General features: G+C 37.6%; 1 protein-coding gene across 25 annotated transcripts in view; it reads left to right on the top strand.

Moving 5' to 3' along the window:
- The window catches only part of LOC119785202 (receptor-type tyrosine-protein phosphatase F-like), a 271,065-nt gene that overhangs the window by 90,125 nt on the left and 154,988 nt on the right, over positions 1–25,952 (top strand). For all 25 annotated transcript variants that reach the window (XM_038287677.1, XM_038287674.1, XM_038287678.1 and 22 more), the window contains one exon: positions 20,893–21,069. In XM_038287677.1, coding sequence (XP_038143605.1) covers positions 20,970–21,069 — 100 coding nt within the window. In that variant the 5' untranslated portion in view covers positions 20,893–20,969. The remainder of the gene's footprint in view (positions 1–20,892; positions 21,070–25,952) is intronic.

The raw sequence follows: 25,952 nt of genomic DNA, 5'->3' as shown, positions 1-25,952 counted from the left end.
GGTCAGGCCTTATTAAAACATTCACAATAAAACATAAACCAGCCTTTGCAGAAAGTCAGCACTAAACACGTCTTGGTGTTCAACTTGTGCACTGTTCTGAGTGCTGCAGCAACAATCCTAAACCTTTATCTCTGGACCCCCCTCCGCCCTTTCCAGCCTTTGAGATTACCGCTTCACAACCCTGAAGCAGGGATGCTGTCTGCCTGGTAATTTAATGGCTAATCCCCTGCCTCTTCCCTACAAATCTCTTTCCTGATAAAGGGGTTTCTTCTGCATTAGTAAACATGGGAATCTTGGATTAAAATAAGACAAGAGAACCAGTTTGGTAAGACAGCTAGCCAGTCTCCTTCACAGACTTTGCATCTTGTTTTGTCAAGTTGAGCAATTATGTATGCCAGGAAAATGCCTTTGAATTTGCTAAAAGTATGTGTCATCCTTTTTTGCACTTATTGGAAAGGAGATTCCTAATTCCCCAAGCTCAGCGTCTCATGGGGTTAGTAGTTATATGGTTTGATGTTGAGCTGTGACTGCCTCAGAGTGTTGTACATTAAGTGGGGATCCCAGTTCATTGTTAATTTACATTTATTAGCTTTCTGACCCAAATAAGTTATTCTACTGATTTCCATGACTAGACATGATGCCTCACTTAAAAGGAATTTGCTTTCTCAGATCTTCCTTTGCAAGCTGGGTCTGGGTGCTGTATGGAAAACTGCTAAAGAGACCAAGCATAACAAGAAAGTGGGCTGCAGTCCTCACAAGAGCTTTAGGAAGATATTAGCTTAGGCTATCTGCATAATTTCTGCCTCCTGGTTGACAGTTTACCTGCTATGATGGACTAAGCCTAAGATTTTAAAACTTCTGAAATAGCTCAGCCAATTTAAACAGATCTGTGAAAGACGGACGTTAACCAGCCTGTGGAATGTCTGCTATGTTTGCAGCAATGGGGCGTCATTTGTTGACCTGACGAAGACATTTTAACATTAGGGTGGATTTGATGAGGTGATTGACGGGATCCTGTACCGACATGTCTTTCTGTGTGTGAGACAACATTGTGTTCAACCCAATCGGTCAAACTGAGATGACATGAGAAAGGAGTTTGGACAGATCTCCATTTTATGAGCACATTGAAAAGCTCGTGGCTGTCCAAAAGAGCTTCATTGCAGTGTATGTATTTGGATTTTATGTAATACACCAACACAAAGTACTGCATAATTGTGGACTGAAAAAGGGATTAGATTTGGTTTTTGACCAGTCTTATATGCAAACACAATCAGCTTCTTTTAACAGGATCCCTTAAAATACGTTTGTTGTTAACAGTTGCTTTTCTAAGTTATTTATTGTTAAATTTAGTAACCTTTTGTGTGCAATTTATTAATTAATTCAGTCAGTTAAGGCAGTCAGCAGTGCCTTAGTAACTCCACAGCTCAGATATGAAAAAGTTTCATGCGTGCATCCACCAAATCCCCAATTATAGCAGGAATATTTCAATATTTTTGGAAGATTGGCCAGGTAATGCAACCAAAGTGGTACAACACCATTTGAATTACTTTAACCTATAAAGCTTAAGGGCTTTTGATGTTTCTTGAGGCTGCTAATCCTTGAATTAATTTATTGGGCAAAAAGTTTTTGGTCTGTTTGCATATCAGCTGTTTTTTTAGACTTTTATTTATGAATTAATCTTTTATTTGAAATATCTTTTTTTATGAATGGTGATTATTCATTTAATTAAAATAAATTAAACCCTTGGCAACTTTTCTTATTATCTAATTTAGAAAAATACTTTTCAGATCTAAATGCTGGCTTTGGTTGATTGGATGTGTGTTCATGTAATATCTAGAGGAGCTCTTGCCAGAATTTCTTTTATGAAATGATTTTTCAAAGAAAGTGTTTGATGAGTCATTCAAATCTCAAGAGCTCAGACTGAACTACAGTTTTCTTCTAGTATATCTTTGATTATTTGTAAGAATGGGAAGCACGTTTGTGTCTGGCTGCTGAAGACACTGAACAATGACTCTTTCTAGGTATTAATTGATAGTTTGGGGGCAGGTAAATCATATCTGTGCTGTGGAAGGAATAAGTATAAATAGGTATTCCTTGGACAGTAAGTCAAGTGTTGAATATGGCTGAGAGAGGGTTGAGGCAGATTTTAAGTGTCCTGAAGACCAATGATTAAATGTACAATGTTGCTGTCCTTTCCATAATTTCTGCTCTCTGTATTCTGCATCTCTTTTACCCTTATATGTGTATAGGTAGATATATAACAGCTCGTAAGGTGTGGCTTTTGCTTCATTTGAAGCTTATCTACCAGTTTGACGGAGTGAATTTCAGTTGTATGCTTCGCCCAGAGATCCCATATAAAAAACGGAGCGAGAGTGAGGAGAGGGCCAGGGAGATTGGTCCCAGAGAGAGATTCATAGGTGGTAATGAGGACGTTGGTGATGTGCAGGTCAGCGTGTTGTGGCTGCGGCCTGTCAGCATAATGGACCTTGCCAGTCAGCTGGCAATCGATTTTGCCGCTCACAACCTCGTCGGCCCGTTGTTCTGCACTCTTGCTGTCTGTCATGCTGCCATGCGGAGATTGAGGACAAAGCAGAATCTCCCTTCAGACGACAGATGTGGTGTCCAGATACTTTCTCATTACCTGAGAGGTGGACTGAGGTGAGGTGTTGAGGAAAACGAGGGTCTGACTTCACAATTTCTGCCAAAGTAAGCTCAAGAGAAATCCCGAGTTAATCCAGTTTACTCTTGCCTGTGGCAATTCAACATGTCAAGATTCAGGGGGCATAGGTATGTTTATCAATGAGGTATTGGGACCGTTTTTACTATAAATAGGGATTAAACTACATTTTAACTACCAAACGAACATGATCTGGGTGCATCTGTTCACATCCATGTCTTGTATAAGAAGGGAATTGACTGCTGTCTGACAGCGACATTTGCTTTGAGGAAATCCCAACTGGTTTTAAATAAATGGGGTTTTTGCATATCTGGTACAGTTTTTGCATATCTGGTACAAACACATTTTTGTAAGTGGTACAAGAAAATATTTCTATTCACCTCCCTTGGCTAATGTCCTGTTAAATTTACATACTGTAATTACATATAAATGCTAAAATGTATGACTTACTAACTCTTAGCTGCTTTTTCATAGTGAACCGAAGTACTATTTCACTGTGGGAATACAGCAACTGGCTAACCACTTCCTGATATCCATATTAGATATAACTGCATTAGAATTCCCTACTAGCATTATTCTTAAAGATTTGTTCACATCGTATGATGAGCCTGGACACTGAATTTGGAAGCAAATTTATACCTTCCGATTTCAATTAATTCAAATTAGGGTTTAACTGTAAGAATGCTGCAACTGCCCAACATTTCTCTTCTACCAAAGCTAAACTTAGCATCTGCTAAGGTTCTGGGTTTGATTCCCGGCACAGGGTCTTTCCGCATGGAGTTTGCATGTTCTCCCCGTGGGTGTGTGGGTTCTCTCTGGGTGTTCCAGCTTCTTCACACAGTCCAAAAACTTGATTGTTAGATTAATTGGAATCTCTAAGTTGTCCTAAGGTGTGAGTTTGTGTGTGCATTGTTGTATGTCTTTGTGCGTCTCTGAGACTGAAAACCTGTCCAAGGTGTACCCCGCATTATGCCCATAGACTGCTGGAGATTGGCACTGGTCCCACCCAGACCCTGTAGGCATAAACGGGAGAAGATAGATGGATGGATGAGAAACTTTACATTCATGTTAGGAAACAATTATTTGCTTCTCATGACTAAATCAGAGGTTATTCTCATTGTGAAATAATGTAACTGGCTTACCCACTATCACTGCTCAACTTATCATCTGCCAGTTACTTATCTGGGAAAATTCATGTTCAGGCATCTGCCAGAGAGGATTCCTCTCAACGTTCTTTTTTAGGGTTATTCCACATTTTTTGATTAGGTGAGACACCAATGGTGAGATCTCTTTTTTGCCACCCACCGGGGCTCAATTAGTTAACTATTTTGGCTGATGATTTTTAATTTAACATGTGATTGGGTGCTTTCTCCATTCTCATCAAACACAAAAAGCTTTGTATCAGAGCTGAAAGAAATTGGTGATTACTGCAACTGCTAAATAAGACACTTCAGCATTCATATATATATATATATATATATATATATATATATATATATATATATATATATATATATATATATATATATATATATATATATATATATATATATATATATATATATATATATATATATATATATATATATATATATATATATATATATGGGGAAACTGTATATACCTCATACACCTTTTCCTTCTTTTTGCACCTTCTTCTTTTTGACTATTGAGCCGATGTAACAAGTACATTTCTTAACAATTGATTCAATAAAGTGGATCAATAAATCAATCAATGAATGGGTTAAGCATTATGTGACAAGCAAGTAGCAATGTTCAGATTTTTAAGGGGTCTTGGCAGTAGGAGTAGTCATTAGAAAGTTGTCAGTTTAATTCTATCCTCCCTCTCCACAGGTCAAAATGCCCCTGAACTAAGCACTTTACTTCAAGGTTCCTACTGATCCACTGGCAGGGTAAATAAGGAAAATGTTGAGTGCAGCAAGTGATTGTGACTTATTGTGTAAAAGCATTTTGAATGGTGGTAGAAGTAAAAAAAAAATAAAAATGCTTAAATGTACTTCAAAATCTTTAGCACTTGGGCTGATCAAAAGTGAGCTAAAATGCTCAAGGTTTAACACATTGTTAGGCTCACAGAATCTTTATTTTATTTGCCAGACAATTATTATGTTTTTTATCTCCATTTTATTCTTCATTTAAGACCACTTAATGGTGTGGACAGGGGGCCAAGAACTGGGCTTATTCACTCCATACCAATTTTAGATTATTTAAGATACAGCTTTAGATTTTAAGATACCAAAATTATGTAGTTTTTGTTTTGCCTAAATCTTTAAAAGCCATCGCTCTTTTGTTTTTAAAAGCTAGCTTTGTGTACAAATTCAATTTATTTTTCAACCATAATAATGATGATAGTTATAGGCAAAGCTTCTATGGACTTTAAATAGTCTAGTTTGTGGTGACAGCTGATGTATAGAAATTAATTTCAAACCATCATAAAGTGTCCACTGGCTGTATCAATGTTTTTATTCTTTTTTTTCCACTTAGACCTACATTTTAATTTTTAATATTTTCATCAGAATTAATCGTCCCATTTTGCCTAAAGTCAGTGGACTACAGCTGTTGGCATAAAGCCTAAATTATCAACCATGAACTTTGAAGCTTAATATTCCCTAATAGTCACATGCTCCTGACTTGTTAGAAAAAAAGTCAAATATTATGACATTACAACGTTTATCACATCCTGATTTTAAGGTCACAATAGAAGGCTTGAGTCAGCACTAATCAAGAACACTCAGACCAGCTCAGTTTATTATAAATAATTTGTCACCCTGTTATAGTTATTATAGATTACTCTAGTTTTACAAACAAGTGTGGAGCCATTAGTTCCTACTTTTCTCACTCTTCCATCTTCTGGTCTTTGCCAAATTCAAACTTATCTCTTTTACATTTTAAATCCTTAGTCCTCCGGAGAGCAGTGGGGATATATGCTTCCATCTGCTCCAACAGGCTGGCTCATGGCTTAGCCGGGGTAAAAGACAGAGGAGGAGGCTTGGTCAGAAAGAGGTGGGGGGTTTGTGGGGCATGGGGATAGAGTAAAACACAGACTGACAAAAAGACAAAATGGCTTGTTAGGATCTGCCTCTTTTCACTAGTTAGACAGGGACTGAGAGAGTATTCGTCTGGAATAGAAGGAACAGACTTGGACAGGAGTTGGATTAGGACCTCTGGGATCCTCTTTGCAATAACAGCTAATACATGTTGAATATGTTAGGTTTTAACTGTTTCCACAAGAACAAGGAGTCCTGGTTTCCTTTGTGTAAATAATCCACTTTCTGGGAAAAAGGTGGATATCTTGGTGGTGTCTCCCTTTCAGATTTCCAAAAGCCTGTTTTTCTTAAAGAGGTGGTCCTTTTTAAATAGTCTTATGCATTACTGTGCCACTTACCATTAGCTACAATGTTTCTGTTTCCCACCTCAAATGCCAGGTTTTATAGGAGAGGCTTTTCCCAGCCCTGTCTTGGTTTGTTTAACCCTTCCCTGAGTCAATATTAAGGTTATTTCTCTGTACTTTGGACCACAATGGACTGCTTTCCTATGTGTGCTTTACATGCCCTGTTGCAAACTGAAATAAAACATAGTCAACAAGCTGTTTCTTCTGAGCTCCAGCAGCAACTAAAGACAAACATTCAATATAGTGTGAGAAATATTGTACATACTGTGTCATAAACTGAATGGAGTCTACGGCTAACTCCCCTCACGTCTGTGTGTTTGTGTTTTTATTACCTGCGAGTATATTGTGGCTGACGAAGCAGATTTTCAGGAGTAAATTTGCATTTGACAGATGTAGTGAGATAAAGAACTGTTTTCAGGTCCCAGTTAGACAAGAACAGACCATCATTTATGATCATTTGTGCAAATGCTCATAAAAGTGGTGCAGATGACTCAGAATCCCATTAAAATATCAATATAGTAGCTTTTGAGTGGTTTCAGTGTTTCTCAGTTTTAATTATGTCACAATATTTAGCTTCAAAGACTTTTGACTAAAATAGAATTTTTTTAATGTGATAATCTGTAGTTATTTAAGGTAATCAAATGTTACTACATTAGAAGTTAAACAAATATACAATAAATTTAGTTAACAAACTTTAGAATACAAAGGAATTAATGTTGTTCTATTACATATATTTAGGGAGAACACTTTATTCCCACTAAAGATAGAGTTCAGATTGAAGCCTATAAAATACTATGATTACTAGCAGCTATCAGATAACCAGTGTTAAAGTGGTTTGTGTTTTCCTTTCAGTCTGGTCAATTTTTTTGTTTTTTTTTATCAAGGTCATTTGCACAATTTGAGCTGACAAACTACCTAAAGGATCTTATACCCTTACCTCCACCCACATCTAATATTCGCCAAAATGGACCTGCCCAGTGGACCACAGAGCTGGTGGTGGCTGAGGGATGGGCGTGGTCTGGTAAGGCAAAAAAGGGTTAAAAATAACTAACTGGATGCTAAGCTGATAAAACAGCTAACCTGAGGATTGATAGAAATTGCAAAACTCATTATTGTAGAGTGCTTTGCATTTTTTGGGGGGCCCAGGGCAGCAGAGCGGCTGATGTCCATTTTTCTGAGCAATGTCACACTATCTTTGAAGTCAGTACCAATATTGATTCAAAATCTGATCCATTACACTTGTTAAACATGAGACGTGCGCCACAAAAACACCTTTGGACACAATTGGCTCTATGTCCAACTCCACTATTTCCTGAACTTTAGCCGGCTCATTTATTTCCTTTCTTTGATTACTGGACAGACTGATTAGTATAGGTGTGTCTGACCTCATTAACCATAACAACATTGGCTAAAGTTCAGGAAATACTGAAGTTGGGCATAGAGCGTATTGCAGGATTGCCACCAATTAGCAGTAAACGTTCAACATATTTAGCCTTGTCCTGTTGTGTGCATGAGTCAGACCACACAGAAATAGACAAACAGGGAAGAGTGAATGATGACAGTGTACTGTAGATTACAAGCATCTCCTGTATATGATTATTCCTCTCCAGTTGCTAAAGTAAGTATAGTCTCTGCCTTGTACGTATGGGCAATGAGCATCTCAGGTCCTCAGAAAGCCTGGTTCCCAGGAACCAGAAAACATCCTCAGCAGTATTGTTGAGGAAGTTCAGGGCAGGCAGTAAAGGGATAAAATCCAAAATCATCTCACTTGTCTCTGGGTTACTCTGAATGAAACATTAGTCAAAAAATAAATAAAAAAAATTTGTTTCTATTTTGAATTCATTGTTTTGGTCTTGCGTTTTTCATATGGATCTGCTGTATTGTACACCTTAAAAACCATAAACCATAAAAATATACCTTAGGTGCAGTTTTGAATATTTTTGTGTTTGGTTACCGTTAAATATTGTAAACCTGACAATACTCCAACATTACTGAGTATTGCTGCAGACAATGAGAGTTGCTGCTCTGCAACCGAGCACTGAAGCCATTGCTTCCTTCTCCTGTCCGTTTCTGAAGGGTCCAAAACACTCCCAGCGCTTTACAGATACTAATCTAGCCTGACACCAAGCTAATTTACAATACCCCCCTAATCTAAGCATTGACTGACTAGAGGTAATTGATTTAGAACAGTGGGGGCACTGGATGAAAAGCACAGGGTCTTTAAAAACCATTCTTATACAAATTTTAATTCAAAATAACAACCTCAGTGCTAGTTGTTGGGAACAAATGCATTGCAACCCCCCACCCAAAACAAAAACATTTTAATTTGTTTTTCTCTATTTGGTTCCTGAAAATCTTTCTTTGAAATATCCATTGGCTGTGCTAAGCCTGGACAACTGCCTACATTTGGGAAGCTATTGATATAAGGAGCTGTGTGTTTGCCAGTATTTTAGCTCACATGCCTTCACTGTGTTTGTCATTTACTGTTGGAGACAAGGCCTTCCACATCAGAGGTGGGGGGGCAGGGGAGTCCTGGTCTGCTGTGTGGTGTGAATTGGGGGGGGGGATCAGTGCCTTCTGTGCTGTCTGCCTAGTCATTTTGCGGCACCATCTGTCCACAAGCAAACTGTCAAGTGGTGACGTCTTAGCTTGTCTCTCTTGCTAGGCAGCTTGAATTTCTTTTTCGATGTTTCCAAGCATCTGTTGCTGTGAATAGATCAAAGTTTATGGGGCTACATTAATGTTTAACCATAACACAGAAACAAACTCAGTTATTCATTTTTTTTCCCGGGTAAAATGTTAACACAAAGAAATAATATATTTCTTCAAATCTTTACACCTCAGGGGGGATGTTGACTTCATACATTATCTACTTTTCGATAGCGACGATTTTCTTTAGACTTTATTTTCTGTTCCACTTTCTAAATGTTTTCATCTGGCCCAGTGACTATCCATCCATTTCCTTACAGTAACTATTTAGCAGATTCCATATCTATAACCTGATCCCTAAGGACATATCAACTATAAATTCATATAGGAAAATTCTGTGTATATTTTGAACAAACTTTCACAGTAACCTTTGAAATAAAAACCAATAAAATCATCCTTAGTAGCATATTGTGCCTATCAGAGGAATCACTCAAAAAGGAAATATAAAGTCTGAAATAAAATCTGAAACCCTTAAGTTTTGTGTTAAGGAATAGTTCACTGAACATATTGCATATGCAGCTGTGTCTTTATGTTCCATAAACACTGAATAAGAAACTACAGAGAGGTGTTTCTGACACTTTATTAGTTCAGGTATACACAGCATTTCTCCCACTTGATGGATGTCTGTTTTACATTGAGCCTGCTTTTTGATTTATTTGCAAGCCACTTTTTTTTCTCAGTACTCTGCACTGCAAGCCATTTTGTCCTCGCTCTGCTGTGCGGCATAGCCAATAATCACTCTACGATAAATTCAAATGGAAGTGGCACTCTGGTGTGTCTCTTTGAGTCCTTGTAATACATATTGGTGTAAAACATATCGCCTTTCATTCCCAGAATGATTTGCTGCTTAGAAGATTGCTGCCCCTATGCTAAGGACCCCTCCCCTCTAACAGACACGTGGAAATTTATGATGATGCTTGAGTTTTGTTAAATGATCATTCAACCATACTAAATGTCAATTGACACTGCATTATTAACCCAATACACAGATGTCTTTGCTGTATTTTTACTAGGCAGGTAGTGAAGTAGCCTTTAAGATTACATCGTATAGATTGTAGAGTGCTTTGCATATATTTTACATAATACATCTACTTTCTAAAGTGCTACTACTCTTTCATTCTGTTTTCTTTTAAATTTCTTTGTGTCCACAATTATCTTCACTGTTTATTATAAGGGTTTACTGCAATATACCTCTTCAAAGTAGTAATTAGTATCTTTCTTTGTCAGTTCATTCTTTCTTAATACATTTCCTGTATCTCCTGTGTTGATATTAGTCCTTAACTTTGGTTAGCTGCATCCTCTGTGTTTCCTTAGTTTCCCCAGTGCCAATTATTCAGCCTTCCCTCAGTTCCCTGCTTAGATTTCTCCCATCTGCTCTGCATTCTGTTGGTTTTGCTCAGTGATTTCCATGTCACTCGTTACAATTTAAGTCCCTCAGTCTTTGCCATTCCCTGCATGATTCCACAGTTGTTGTCACCGTGGGTCCTTTGTGTTTTCCTTGTGTTCTGGGAATTTTAAGTTTCATCATTAAATACTATCTCCATCAAGGGTCTCCCTCTACTCTTTTGCTGCTAGGGTCCCTCATTAATAATCTCAAAATGGAGAATCAATATTAACCTCGAAAAAAATAAAAATGAGAATCGGAACCAGTACCATATATATTCCATTTTCACACGAAACACAGTGGTAGCGGCATCATGCTTTAAGGATGTATTTTTCTTCAGCAGGGACAAGAATGTTGGTAAGAGTTGATTGGGAACAATGGAGGAAACCAATATAGGAAAGTCATGGATTAAATCTTGTTTGTTGCTTCAAAAGACGAAACTGGAAAAAAAAAATGCAGTAAAATGCTGCACAGTGATGGTATTGCAAAGATGACATCGCTGTTGCTGTTGAGCCTTATGTAGCAATCATTCCTTTTCGATCTTTTTGGGTCAATAGTTCATTAAGCCTCCTTTGTAACATTTAGGGCTTGAAACTCACGAATATGCTTTATTGCAAAGCATTCTATTGTAACACTGACTGCAGGGTTATTGCCAAGCTGAAAGGTCAGCCTTTACTCCCCTTTCAAGTCTTTTGCAGCCTGTAATAGGTTTTCTATTAGGGCTGCGCTGTACTTATCTTCATCAACTCTGACAATCAAAGGTTTTTTTTTGCATCTGACCAGTGTCAGATGTTTGTTTGGCAGGGGAACAAGGCGTGGGAACAATTAATCTGATAAATCATGGTTAATCGATTATTGAAATAATTGTCAACTAATTTGGTAATCGATTAATCATTAACTGGAGTATAGAGATTAAAACAGGCCGTTAGCTGACAGAGCGACCCACCTTGAGAAGCAATTATACCACATTTGTAAAAAAAAAATATGTAAACATATTGCAATTAAGATAATAAACTTTTTTGTATGTTCATATGCTCTATCCAGAAATCCTCTAGTGGAGAAGTTTTAGTTTCACCTGGTTTAATTTAGCAAGAAGTCCTCTTTAAGGAGCTTTTTACTGTACGATTATTATTCGATTAATCGAAAGATTAATAGGAAGATTAATCGATTTGCAAAACAATAGTTAGTTGCAGCCTTGGATCCTACTGTAAATTTTCTTTCCTACCATTTTTGAGCACATGAGTAATGATTAAATTTTTTACATATTTTCTCACATGAGCATATGAATTAGGAAGAAATGATGACAGTTGCTTGAGTTTGGTATTATTTAGGGTAATCAGTGTAAAGGGGATTTAATACAGATTTCATAGTTTTCCTTAAAACTATGTAGCCTCTTGTGTCCACTAAGAAATTATACATATATTTATGTTTATAGGATTAAATCTCAGTAATTTTTTTTTCTTGTTGAAATGTGAGGTTTGAGTTTTACTTTCGCAGAGACTGTATATTGTGCAATCCACTGCATATAGGTCGACCTTTCTGATCGTTATCAGTCTGTGAGAACAGTGAGCTCTTTTGAGTCGTCCACAGACAGAACATTTACTCGTGTTTAATTATTACTTAAGATCAGCGTAATCAGTGCCTTTTACTTTCTATTGCTCAACTGAAGAAAATATGCACATCTGTTAGAGGTGCCTGTCAGTCTCTCAGTTTCATGGGTGGCAGTAAAGTGTTAACAATTAACTTTGTGGAATCAGCTTGTAAACAGAAGAGCTGTAAAACTCAATAGGTCACAGGACATTACCCTTTGTTGGAGGAAATTCGAAGTAAGGTCTTGTTTCACTCGTAAAAAGAATTCCAAAAAACAAAACAAAACACGACCCACACCATGAATTCTTCAGAGATATCAGAGTTGGAGTAGAGAACTCCATTTGGTTGTTTTACACTTTAATTTTACAGTATGGAACTTATGTAGTAATTCTCTTGGGATCTTGTGGTTTGTGATCACTGCTCAGGTAAAGAAAAAAAAAAGAAAATAAAGCTACGATGGTGAGACTTCTTGGGCATGGAAAACTAATCAAGAGCCAAAAACAGTGCTGTTGAAATTCAGCTCGTAACCGTGTTTATGGAGCTGTTGCAGGCTTCGCAAATACAAACCTCTCTGGTCTGGGTTTATCACCCCCAGAGACGGCCGTGATTAGCTCTCCATGCCGCTGGCCCATATATCTCAGCTGTCCCGCCTCCCCTCGCCCAGGATTACCCATTAAATAAGAGACGGAGAGATGGAGGGAACATGAGTGGGAGGGAGGGGGAAACGACAGAGAGCAGAAATGCTACCTGTAGTTAGCGTAATGGTGGTTTTTACACAGCCGCCGCCTCTGTCTCCCTTTTTTTTCTCCCTGTGCAGCTGCGCCCTGCATTTCTTGTCTGTCGACGGCCATCTCTGTATGGGTGGCCACTCCCTTGCCACACAGATTTACGGGGGGGTAATAAGGTCAGTGACAGACACCTGATGAGGGAGGCAAACAAGCAAACAGGATAGGTGTGCGTCAAGTGTGTGCATTCCCCTCCCCAATGAGCTGACTCAAATGCCCTATTGTCCTCCACAGTTTCCTAGTTTAGACGTTCCAATTGTTGACTTGTTAATTACCTCCCTAAATCCCTTAGTCCTCTACCTATTGCACACCTTATATCCCATATACTCCGTTTGTCACGCTCTGTATTCCTGAGAACTCCCCAAACACTTAAGAATGCGAAGCTTCTTCGTTAAGGATTAAGAGTCGATGCTCCGTTGACTGATGGAAGGTTCAGACGGGTTCTATTCAGCGACCTCGTCTTCTGTGTTTGTTTAGACACAATGTTACTGCAACAGAATCATCTCCCCTTAATAGGCTACGCAATCTTGACATATTGACAAATTGGGGACCCTCTGCTGCACGATAAATTGTGTTCAGCCGCCGAATCACCGCCCACATCTTGAATTTGAGGAGTGAGTTGCAAAGAGTGGCTGGAAAAGCCTGAATATCACAGCAGCTTTCCAGGTCTATGTTTCTGACTTGGATCAAATCATTACACTCCTGAACTATAGTTATGTGAAACCCTTGGTTTTGTTGTTCAGTCTTTGCTTTGGCTCTGATTCATATATTTTTTAATATATATCATCGAAGACCCCAAAATTCTGATTTTTACTACATTTTCAATATTTAGCTTATTGTTTTGTGAGTGTTGATGCATGTAAACAACCAGCTTTCAGTTTACATAAGCTTGTTAAACATGATGGTTGCATGATGTGTAGTATGGATGGATTCCTGTCAGATTCTTACAGCATAAGTATTAGTAATAAATATGACTATATTGATTCAAAAAATAAAAAACGAATAATTCTAAATGTATACAAATGATTTGCATTACACTAGAAGATTTTACTTTTTATTTTGGTAGATCTCTTTTCAAATCTTATCTACAACTTGCGATACATCAGGTTCTGAATAAAAGCTTATAAAAGGATTTCTCACGACTTCTCTACCTATTACCTCTTCACCCATAATCATTGACTGGTTACTTATCTTTCCTACAAGATTGTCATGTTCTTCATTACTCTCTTTGGCTGGCCAGCAATATCTGAGATATCTGCTGGCTGTTGCACACTTTTTTTTTATGTCAGAATGATGGAGGCTGCTGTAACTTTCATTGCAAAGGTTTTATTTCCTAAATCACTTTAGAGATATGGGCCTTAATTGTCTCAGAAGTGTACAGACAGTTCCTTTTTGACTTTATGATTAGATTTTTCTTCTAACAGCTGCTATCAACTTGGAAATCTTTCCAAATATTTCCAGTTAGGTACAGGGTGTTTCTGCACAAGGTTATAATTACTACTGGTTGAGTCTGAGATTTTGTGACAGGATAGGTAGTTACATGCTTTAAACTTGTCAACCTGTAACTGTTGACATGCTCTGCATGTTTTTACTCAATGCTGCAAGAACAACACCCAATTTATGTCCAGCCAAGACATTTTTTTTTTACTTTTTAGGAACTCAAGTGCAGATCTTCTAGGAAGTCTTCATATGCATCCCCTACTCAAGGACAAAGTCCTAATATTTGTCACTAAACAACAAAAGAGATTCTCCCTAAAAAAATGAGGCAAGAAGTCCAATCTCATCTAGACTTTCAGTTTAAGGGTTAACGATTTATTTTAGCTGGGTAACAACCCTTAAAATTATCTAAAAACACTCCTCCTTTGGCTTGCTGATAATACCTGGTTACATTAGTGTATTAGTGTATTTTAACCTATTTTAGTTATTGGGAAAAAGAAATATAAGCATGAAAGAAAAGATATGAATGATTTGTAACTGTTAACAGCTAATTATGCTAAAGTTAGCATCTGTTTTAGAAATTCCTTTCCGTGCACATTCTTTATATTTGCAGCAATGTCAAAAGTGTTCCAGTTTTATTGCCATGGATTTCATATGGTGCATCATCTCTCTTTTTTTGTTGCAGGATGTGTCGTTACATCTCAATTTAGACTTTTGAGACTATTGTAGAAATGTTTTCATACTTTGCACCTGCAGTGCAGGTGTTCAAAAATAGGATTACGAAACTCTGGCAGACTTTGTGCACTCTATGTAACCCCTGTTGTTCTTTAAACATTTGCCTTCATAAAAACAGTTTCACAGATACTGGTGAAGTAATCTGGAAAAACCTTTTAGCAATAATTATTTACTTGCTCACTTTGTATAATTCTCTCACCAGACGTTGGTGGGAAATCATTTATTCTCAGAAGGGCATTCATGCACACCTACATCTTCACACTGTTTTGCTATTGCTTCCCCCTCATAGTTGCAAACAAGAGCAACAATATCTCTTTGTGTGCTGAGCCATTTGCTTGGATTTCGGATCACACCACGCTCCATTTCCAGGTTAACGCCCTGTCCTTTTCCAGGGTACAACTCTAATAGTTACAATAGTTGTTCCAAAGTGTTTCTGTACAGCTGGGAGGGACCGGTCTTCACTGTAGTAAATAAGTAGCTATAAAAAAATAAAGAATAAGCCTTCGCTTGAGGAATTTGTCTCATAGAAGATGAAAAGCATCTGCCTCTTTCTGGCATCTGCTGCGAAAGATATCCCTCCACCGCCAAGGGTTTGGAGCACGGCGAGTAGCCAACTCTATATGCCTCGCTCACTTCCTCCCCCCCACAACATGAACGAGAGCAGTGCTGGCATACTTTGAAATGAGTGTCATAACAAATTAGTCAGCCGCTGAAATTAATGTAAGTTACACTCACTTTGCAGTGCTAACTTTGGGTATTAATTTAAAATAAAAAACGGGCTCTAAATGCTTCTAATTCCCTATGCAGAGTTGAAGGAGTGATCCAATATTTTGGCATCTTCAGCATCATATTTGTGTCTTTATTTTTATTTTCCTGACTGCAACAGCTTAACACTCAATATTAAAGCGCTTTTTCAATAACAGTGAGAAGGAAAGCCTCTTTTTTATATATTTTTCTTGCTTGGGGTTTAATCTCAACTCTGATGCAGCGAGGAGGTATTTCTTCAAAGTCTACATGAGACGGGGAGGTGCATATTAAGAGTTTGATACGGTCGCAGCTCAAACCTTCCCACAAGAGAAGAGGCTGACTTTACCACGTCTTCAGATTCCTTAGATGCAAGTTGTTTTTGGAATCGGATATAGGTCTACCAGACTGTGAGGCCTTGAGGCGAATACCTGTGCAGAGGATGTAGAGTTGGCTGTTGATGTCAGGCACCAGCTGATTTCATATGCTGCATTTTGTCTTATTGTCTAACCATAATTCATGCCTTTGGTTTTGCCCCACTACCTTGAGAAAATAGGTTAAAAAGTGGCATGAGTGAAAAAAAGATAAAGGCTATTGCTAGACTACCTGCGTCAGTGAATGTTTAACAAAGAGGGGGGGTCATCGTTGGAGATGTGGCCTGTTGTGTGCATTTTTCTGTTTCTTACCAGCATTGAAGGAGCCAAATGAGTAATGACCTCCACAGGCTGAGGAATGTTTTTTTTTCTCTTTACAAGATACTGGAGGCATTATACTCCTGACACTCTAACTTATTTAACTGAACTGAATAGAATAAAGCTGACTGGCCACCCAGCAAGCCTCAAGATATTCAAGTTGAACAGTTTTTTTCTTCTTCTAAAGATATAAAGTGTTTTTCATTCCTTTTCTGAAGAGGGAAGTAAGGTTTGAAGTTTTAAGATATCAAAGAGTTTTTTTTTTTTAATACATTTTAGGTTACCTTTTTATTGAAATTGGTTTGACAGGCAGCTTTAAATCCATTTAAAGAGACTTCTATTCTGGCTGTGCTGTGATCTTTACATTATTATACAGCAGCTACTTGTGAGAAGTGGCTGCAGGCAAGAGTGTGGGCATTAGAGGTGTAGATAACTCATTTCAAAAGGATTGCTTTACTTTGTTTATCATGGTAACAGACAGTTAAACTGGAGGGTCCTATCTTAGTTAATTTAGTGTTTGAGAATAAATTTGATTCCCTTTAAAGATAAAACATTAGTGGTCAAATATCTAGTTATTTCTCTTTTTTTAAACCATAAAAAGAACTTAATGTTTAAAGCGCCTTCATGCAAAACGCTGAACAGTACTAGGAGATAAGAGGCATCTTAAAAAATACAGATTAAAACAACAAATATAAGGTAGAATTAAGGACGAACAAGGATGAACAAGTGGGTCATCACCTTAGCTTTAGTAACATCCACAGAACCTGACAGCCTGATGTCCAAAGGAAGGTGGATACACAGGAAAGGGGGACGAAAAAACAAGGCGCCCCTGCACAAATTTTTTTGTTTGTTTGTTTTTAGAGATTGTGAAAAGGCAAGTGCCTTGAAATCTAAGCACGTGAGTACAGATATATGTGCAGAAGGTCCAAGAGGTAAGATGGTGCAAGACCATTTAAAGCCTTGGATCTTGAAGTCACCTCGAATAGGACAAAACAGGCTTTAGCTTTTTTTTCTGAGATGATAAAAGGTCTTAGTCACCACCTGTAAATGAGGCTTTCAGAAGTAAGCACAGGATCAAAATACACTCCTAGGTTCTTAACGGTAACCATAGATTTTACAACATAGTTGTCAAACTTTAGGATTAGGTTTGGAGATGAGTGTAACCATTCCAGAGAACCGATTACCGTTAAGTCTCTCTTGTCTGTGCTAAGAACTTATTTAACAGCCAGACCTTTATGGCTGATATAGAGGCCTCTAATTTCAGCAGCAGATGCCATTTAGACTTTGGTTTTTCGGCTAAATCTGGTCCTTGATAGTCTGGATTTAGACCAGAAATAGTTGTTGAACATTGGGCTGCGTTTAGTTGCTCTGACTTTTTCCCATAACAATAACAGATGTTAAATAGACGCTGAAAACCCAGTTTTCATTTTACTACTTTTCAACTTTTGCTCTTTTACCAAATTTAGATGTTGTTTGGATGTAAATTATGTCGTCTTTTCAATGTCTTTTCAACCAGTGTTTGCTCGGTGGGCAGTTAGGTACTAGTGTGCCATAATTTCCAACAAATCTTAGTCATTAAAAAAACTTTAACTTTCTGACAAAAAATCCAGGCCAAAGATTTATTTCTGAATATAATTCATTTGGCTAAATTTCCCATAAGTCCTTTGAATTAGATACAAGAGAGAATGGACTTTCCTAAGTTTTTGTTGCTGTATGAATGGTAGAGTTAGGCAGTACTTTCCCTTCCCACACGTTCCTCTGCTCCTCTGTCAGTCAGCCTGCACAAAGAGGGTCGTTACAATTCTCATTATATATAAGAAAGAATAGTTTGGCATTCCTTCTTTCTGGAAAACTCAGATGGTCATGAGTTGAGAAATGAAGGAGCGTCACCCATCACCCCTAGATTATCTTTTAATAATTTAGTAACAAGACCAACAAAGTCATGTAAGAGATTATTGTGAAAAAATGTATTGTTTAAACACCAGGAATGGTTCCGGCTCAAGGCTACTATAAGGTTTTTACATTTTCAGTCAACTACAATTAACATTCAATTAGCAATGGAGACTTTTAGCATGCTCTGTCTTAACGCTATTTTACCAACTTAAAGATATTTGCACATTGTCAGAAAATGTTAACCCTGTACAGTTTAAAGTTGCAGTATTACTTTTTTTTACTTTTTTAAAATTGTGGTATGCTTACGGTATATCTACTTGTGACCAACCAATGGTAGCACTCGCCCCCATTAGGGGCTGCTCCTTTACACCTTTTTTTTTTTATCTTGACCTTTTCTTGTATAAAACAGTTCTTGCTATTACCAGACATTTCTTGTTAAAACCCCATTAGCACCCTCTAGGGAACTCTGCATAAACCCATATTTCAGTTGTTCTATTATCTACTAACATCATAAATGACCCCTCACACCCCCACCATGGACTGTTCTCCCTGCTGCCCTCTGGGAAGAGACTCCAGAACAGTTTTTCCCCCACCGCTATTAGACTGCTGAAAGTTGTGTGAAATGAGTTATTTTATTTGAAAAAAATAAAATAAAAAATATGTTTTTTTTTTGTATTTATTACTGTTTTTAAGCCTGCACTAAAAAAAGAAATTGTCTAGAGCTGTTTTAAACAAAATTGTATACACTTGTATATACAAAATGACAAATCTGTCTAAGTCTACTTAGCATGTATAGTATTGTGCTTATGCTGTTTGACTCCAGCAGGATGTCATTTAGAGTTTTTATCAGTAAACCAGGGATAACTGAAGTATTTTCTGAGTCCGGTGAGGATCAAAACAAAAACAAATGATTATATAAATGATTCTCTTGGATTTACTTTGTATTAGTCTTTCTCTTGCTTCACAAAGGTAGACAGCAGCTTGACAAAGCCATGATGGCAATTATTTTACATCCAAGTAGTATGAAGTTTTTCATATATACACACACACATCAATGTCAAACAGATGGTATCGAAATCGGCCGATACTGCACAGCCAGGTAATGGATAATGTTATCGAAGCTAAAAAATGGCATCGGCACAAGACTAATTACTATATCTTCTGCAGGGTTCCTGCAGGTCCTTAAAAAGTCTTAAAAGGAATTAAATTCTTCAAAATAAAACTAAGGCCTTAATTGGTATTAAAATGTCTTAAATCAGTCTTTCGTTGGCCTTAATTTTTAAAACATCATAAATAGGATTGCTTTTATTACGATTTTTTTTGTAATCTAAATAAAACGTTAAAATTGACAATGGTTTTTTTTTTATTATTATTTAAAAAAAATATCGGCTCGCCATTATTGGTTCTGTCCCGATAGCGGAACCAATAAAAGCGTTGTTGCGTCCGGGACATTTGGGAGATTCACCATTAACTTTTTGTCTGGAAAATTTGAGCATGTGTAAATGTAACGAAAATTGGCTATCCAGTCAAGAGTTTTCTCCATGGCTAAAACCAGTACCAGGGAACATACATGAGGCTTGGTGGATTTTTATGCAAGAAGTCATTCAAGCTGGGAACGATGGGAATTAAGGCAGTGGAGTCACAGGCGAAGCACGAAACACAAATCGTAAAAATCGAGTTACTGAGAAACAGCCGGTATTTCTCGGTTTTATTCCACCCTTGTCTCTGCAACGGCTCCACAAATGAAACATACTAAGAAAACGATACAAAAAAAAAATAGCTGCAAAAAAGACTTAGCACTGGTTATTTTGTGGCTTTAAAACTGATTTGTTTTGTTCCCTGCTAAAACAAAGTTTGTGAATTCAGTGAAATATTTGTTAAAATATATCTGTCATTTGTGTGCTTTTAGCTTTCTTCCTGTATGGGAAGCTTTTCAAAATTTGAAACATTAGTGCAGTGGTTTATGTTAAAATAAACCATTGGGTTAAGGTGTCGCAAGCGGATTTTTCTTGTGTTTCTTGTGAATTTGGTCTTAAATTTTTATTTCAAGTGGCATTAAAAACTCTTAAAAAGTCTTGAATTTAACTTGCCTTATGCTGTAGGAACCCTTTTCTGGGCTTCTGTGGTGTGAAAAGGTTCTTTTTTGATTGTACATAAAGGCGTGTGATACTATTAACTGACAGGTGTGAGATGGAAGTAGAAAGGAACCTGTTAGAAGATACAAAAGGCGTACAAAATTTAGCAAAGGGATGAATTTGGCTAAAACCATTGTATTATAAGTTTATTTATGAACTCATGTTATCACTCAGTGAGATCATTGCACTCTGTGAGATTTGAGACCATCTGGATGGTTCCATTTCAATTTCTCTAATGGGAGACATTAGGAAGGCTGTAGACCCCTGGGACTGGTCTTTAGGAGGTCCTTTGGGTTTTTAACTGAACCCTGCTTTAAGACGGAAGGTGGCTGAAGGAAACTGATCCAGCCTCTTCCTCTCCATTTGAATCTTGTGTTTCATTTTCCATTTGTAAAGTTGTTCTGCCTCGCTGCCTCTTGTTATGTATTTATATTCACTTTACTTGTTTTGTCCCTTGCCTGAAGCAGGATTTGTTTTGGGGATGCGATGCCTTGTTGATCGCGAACAAAGATCTCCAGTGTTGTATGCTGCTGTTTGTTTTTTTTGTTAAAACATGTATACTTAAATCCTTTCCTGTTTGGTTCTGCTCAGCGACTTGCTTTTGATATATCTGCCTAGCTGTGTTATGCTGCTCATTGAAATCTATGCAAATGCAGCGAGTTTGAATACTAATGTCTGCTCTGCATTTCTTTGCTCTCTCAGGTGTTAGTCTTTGATCCTGTCAGAGTGGGACGCATCTAGCAGCGGGGACTGAGGAGGGAGCAGTGCCATCTAGGAGCATGGCGGTTAGCATTCACCTGGCAGGGCCCCTCCTGCACAGAGGGGCGTTGCTGCTGCTGTTTCTGCTCGGCTCCAAGGTGATCTCCTCTCTGGCAGACAGTAAGTAACCTCCTTCACATGGGACATCCTGCATCAGCTTCCTTACAGTGGAAAAGCACGAGGGACTTTTATTCTGCTTTCAGATTTCAAAGGGATTTCAGAAAACAGACAAGGATTGTTTGATGCATGCATAGGTAGAGCACTGGCACCTGAACTTAAAATATGAAGAGGTGGCAGTTGAGATCAATCTATCTTTGTGCCTTGCTGTGTGTTTGAGTGACAGTTTTGGCTGGAAAAAGACATTCAGAGAGATCTGTCTGTCCTGCTGGACCCTTTGGAGATCTGGGGGCAGCTCCCCCACCATAAAGAAGGTCAGGAACAGAATTAATTCACCACATGACCTCACCTACAGTGCTGTCATTGGGTCACTGTAATTCAATTATGCCCCGACACCCCTCTGTCTCAGTCTGACCACGGCGGCTGATCTGTCCTCTCAGACGTGCATCAAAGAGGATTTGCTTTTTTTTCGTAGCCTTTGCCTTTTGTTTCTCCAGGCCCTGTTCTTGTGGTGTGTCATCTTTTCAATTGTTTCGCCAAGAGTTTGACCTTGAGAAGAAATTTTTGCAGTGCTGACATTTTTTTTGTAGTTCTGTGAATTTGCCTTTTCTTCTGCTTATATCCAACACACCACATTAGGGCATTATATTTGAACAAATTTGTTATTAGTTAAGTAAAAAACCATATATTGTGGATTCCTAGTCAAATATAAAATTGAACTGGAACAAGCTTGGGTCAAGATATATACAAGTTTTTAGTTTTCAAAAGACACCCACCCCTTTATTTTTCTCTGGAAAACGACTTATTTATTATATAGTGAGTATTTGATATCATCCATCTCCAACCAGTTTATCCCTATAGATAAAGTTGAAGATTAAAAAATGGGAAAAAAAACATTTGTTTGTAGAACTGCCAGTTTCTATGTGGTTTGATCATATAAGCTTCTGTCACCTTGAGCACTACAATGGCATTAGATGTTTCAGAGAAAAAACATTTTGGATCAGAAAACATTGAGATAGTTTGATCTGCAAATACAGAAATCAGCTTCTCCTCTTGAGTTGCATTATAGCGGTAAATGAAGGTGCTAATACAACTGGGATAAACATATCGACACGCCAAACTGCTACATCCTACAGTTAAATGAACTACTATATCATACACTGCAAAAAATCTAAATCTAGAAAAGTCATTTTTCTTCAAATAAGTGCATTTGTTCTTGAATTAAGGAGGTAAAAGGACATTTTGCCAATGGAACAAGACAATTTACACTTAAAATAAGAAAACACAATTGCATTGTCTTATTTCAAGTGCATATTATCTAATTATCTTATTTTAAGAATAAAATTACTCATTCCATTGGCAAACTATCTCATTTACCTACTCAAATTAAGGGTGAATACACTTAATTTAAGACATTTTTTAGTTATTTCTAGATCGTTTTTGCAGTGTAGTAACATGCTGCTTTTTATCAGACAAATTAGAGCTGGAAAAAACTTTTTTTATGTATATGTTGAATATTTTGCCTACTGTCCCATTGCTGTGATTTTCTTTGGTCAGTATTGTCTCTAAACTAACAAATAAAACTTAACTAAGTGGCATGAAGTTTTCAGACAAAATTCTCTTATCATTGTCAATGACAGTGTTAAGATGTTATTTAAATCTGTTGATTTAAAAAAAAGCTTACTACAGAGTTAGAGAGAGGCCTTGATTATTGTTCAAGTGTGTTGCTTTTGTGCAGTTTCTAATCTCTGTTTTGCAGTTAGATACATAAAAAGGTGAATTATGAGCACAAAATGCTGGATTGCAAATATTTTACCTCTAGTGAGTAGCTGCCTTTATTGCATCCATTTATCGTTTGAACAAGCTTCACTGGGGATTTTTGGGCTGCACAGCCAGCACTGTTTTTTTATCTTCTGCTTTGTGCCCCCTTTTGGAGTTAGACTCTAAATTCAGAATTTGTATCATTCATGTTTTAAAAAAACAGAAAATGATACTCGAAGGCCACAGTTCAGCTCACATATGTATAGATGTATGTTTACTAGGCATACATCCAGACAGTTCTACTTGAAAAGAGGGTGCGAGAAAAGGAGGTTCAGTCATAAAAATTGTCGATGGTCCTGGGTTTATTTATGTTTAGTGTGAGCACTCACAGCAAGAGGTCCAGAGCTGCAATTATCCACCCTGTAAAGCAAAAAACACATAGAATTAAGATAAGACAGCTGGGGGGGTCAAAAATAACACCTACCGCTAATCACAGGGTTGTGTGCGTTTGCTGTCTTTAATTTGTATGGAACTTAGTTATGCAAGCTTGATATTTCTGGTTTGGATCTGCTGTATTACAGAGCAGACTGTAGACAGATATTATGGCCGAGGTGCCTGGCAAGTTTCTCATTACACAGGCTAAGTCTGGTTCCCCCCCACAACCCCACCCTTTTGAAAAGGCAAACCACCGGAAGACGACATGTTATCTTGTTCTTTATGGTTGAAGAGTCATTCTCTTTCAGACATGATAGACATTTAAAAGGTAGTTTTTGATCTAACTCTGCCACCTCCCCACCACAAACCAACATTTTACTTCATGGAAAGGAATTTTTCACATTAAAATTATGTTTTAAATGTGATGAAGCGTTTTTTTCCCACATTAAGAACAAATCGTTTGGTCATATTACTTAATCTACAATAAAGAAAGAACAGGACCTGAGAGCATGGATTTGGCAACATATCTAAAAAATTAGCATGTTATGGTATCTCTGTGCCTAAATTTAAATAAACTTAAGAGAAACAAAGGGAGAAATTTAAAATTACAGTTATTTTATTTGGGTTATCGCAAATATATGCATAAAAGAAACTGAAAAGATCTGTAGGTAGGCAAACAGCCTTATTTTCTATATCACTGTTTGTTTATAAAAAAGTGCCGTCTGTGAGCCCTATTAGTGTTATGGCTTTGTGAGATAATTCATTTCATGTCACTGCTGAGCAGCAAAAAAAACGGTGTGATTATTCTGAGTGCTGATCTCAAACGTCTCATTGATCCCAAGGGAGATCAGTCGGTCTCTATGTGGCCTCCTGGTACACAATAGGGCACCAGCCCCACAAGGTCAGCCTCAAAGTCACAGATACTCAGCCCTTAAACATAATGGTTATCTTTCTGTGGCGCTGTCATTCTGACTTATTTCCTCGGCTTTAATCAGCTTTTGATGTATGTGTCTCCTGTGGTTCCTCACAGGTTCTAATCTGGGTTAGCTTTTCATTGAGGTGCCAGTAGACCAGCCTAGTCTGATGGAGGATTATAGCGGCTCAATGATTAACTCAAGTTTAATCACTTTTTTTTTTTTTATCAAGTCACTGTTCCATGGTGTGACTTTTTTATTGTTTTGTTTATTATTCTTGATTTTCCATGGCAAAGTTACAGCATGTTATTGCCAATTTAAACTGGCTAGTTGGTTTGTTTTTTTCCATTATTGTCAAAATGACTATATCATAAAAAAGTGGTTTTTACTGGTGTTTTTTGACAGTTTTATAATTAGATTCAGTATCACCATGTGTATCACATCAATTTTAGACTTTTAGTGATTATTTTAGCTCTTAGAGGGTGGGATGTTAATTAAATGCATCTCTTAATGTATAGGATTAAAAAAAAAACTGTTATAGGGTACCCATGTTTGAACTTAGTATGTGTTTTTCTTGTCCTCAAATGTCCCCTTCAAGTATGAATTTACATCTCGAGTAATATTCTTAGACAAATATATCTTTGTTAGTCTTAAGGTGCCTTCACACCTAACGTGTCCTGGGCATCAAAGCTTAAGATTGACATACAAAGTCTGTGGTGGACGGCGTCAAGCAGCACTGAGAGGTCCTGCAGCGCGTGTGAGCATGGGTAACGCCGCATCCGAGCATCTGGCCGTACCAGTTTCGGAGCTTCCCAGCTTTCAACGCTGGAGTTTAGAAATCAGAACCTTTTCAGCTTTACGCATAGTGTCAACTGATTTTAAAAAGCTAATTAGGGAGTTTTGCGGTAAAAACAGATACTATATGCAAGCCGTGATCGCTTCTGCAGAGTTGTCCCTATATGAAAAAGAAATAATTATAAAGGGGTTGAACTCCACAGGTTTTAAAAAAGCAGGGAGAAAGGATTGTAAGAGAGCGAGCTGTGATAATTCTTACTGCACTAAAACATTTTTTATGAACTATGACGAAACAGTTTATGAATACCTAAATCACCTACAAATGTTAAACCTGCCAAAGAAAATTATTACATTCTATATTCTAGTTTTTTTTTTACCACAAACCTTAAAAACATGTCACTTCCAGCTGCTCCGAATGTAGCGGGAAATCCCCAACAGCCTATCCGGCTTCAGAGAGCTTTCACTGGGGAACGCCCAGCGCTGTCACCTCCTGGTATCTGGGGGATCTGCCGCTCAGAACAACAACTGAATCTTTTAGTAGGATCATAATGTTGATGAACTGCCTGCACAGATGATGTTTTGAGGTGGACTTTTTTTAGCGTAAAAAATATTAGGACTACTTTTTCTTCTCATCAAAGTAAAGTAAGCTAGGCTGCTCTAGTTTGAAATGAAAGAACAGAGGGAATAAACTACCAGAGTGCAGAGCATCAGATCATCTAGATCAGTGTTTTTTCTAGCATCCAATTATCTGTGTTAAAGAATTTTTACGCACAAAATGCATTCGGTGTAAATGCACCACACGAATTATGATGCTTTCTGCAACCCTTAATGCTGTCTTTTTTATTAAAGGTTCCATATTATGCTACATTTGAAAATAAAAGATATTAACAATGAGGCCATCGCAGCATCTTTTTGCCATTTGTGCAGAAAAATTCCTTACAGATTAGGCAGACAGCCTTAAACGAAAATCTCCTTACTCAG

Source organism: Cyprinodon tularosa, unplaced genomic scaffold (assembly GCF_016077235.1).
Source record: "Cyprinodon tularosa strain WSP-4 unplaced genomic scaffold, ASM1607723v1 ctg243, whole genome shotgun sequence".
Classification (NCBI taxonomy): domain Eukaryota; kingdom Metazoa; phylum Chordata; class Actinopteri; order Cyprinodontiformes; family Cyprinodontidae; genus Cyprinodon; species Cyprinodon tularosa.
This window is presented reverse-complemented; position numbering and strand designations above follow the sequence as displayed.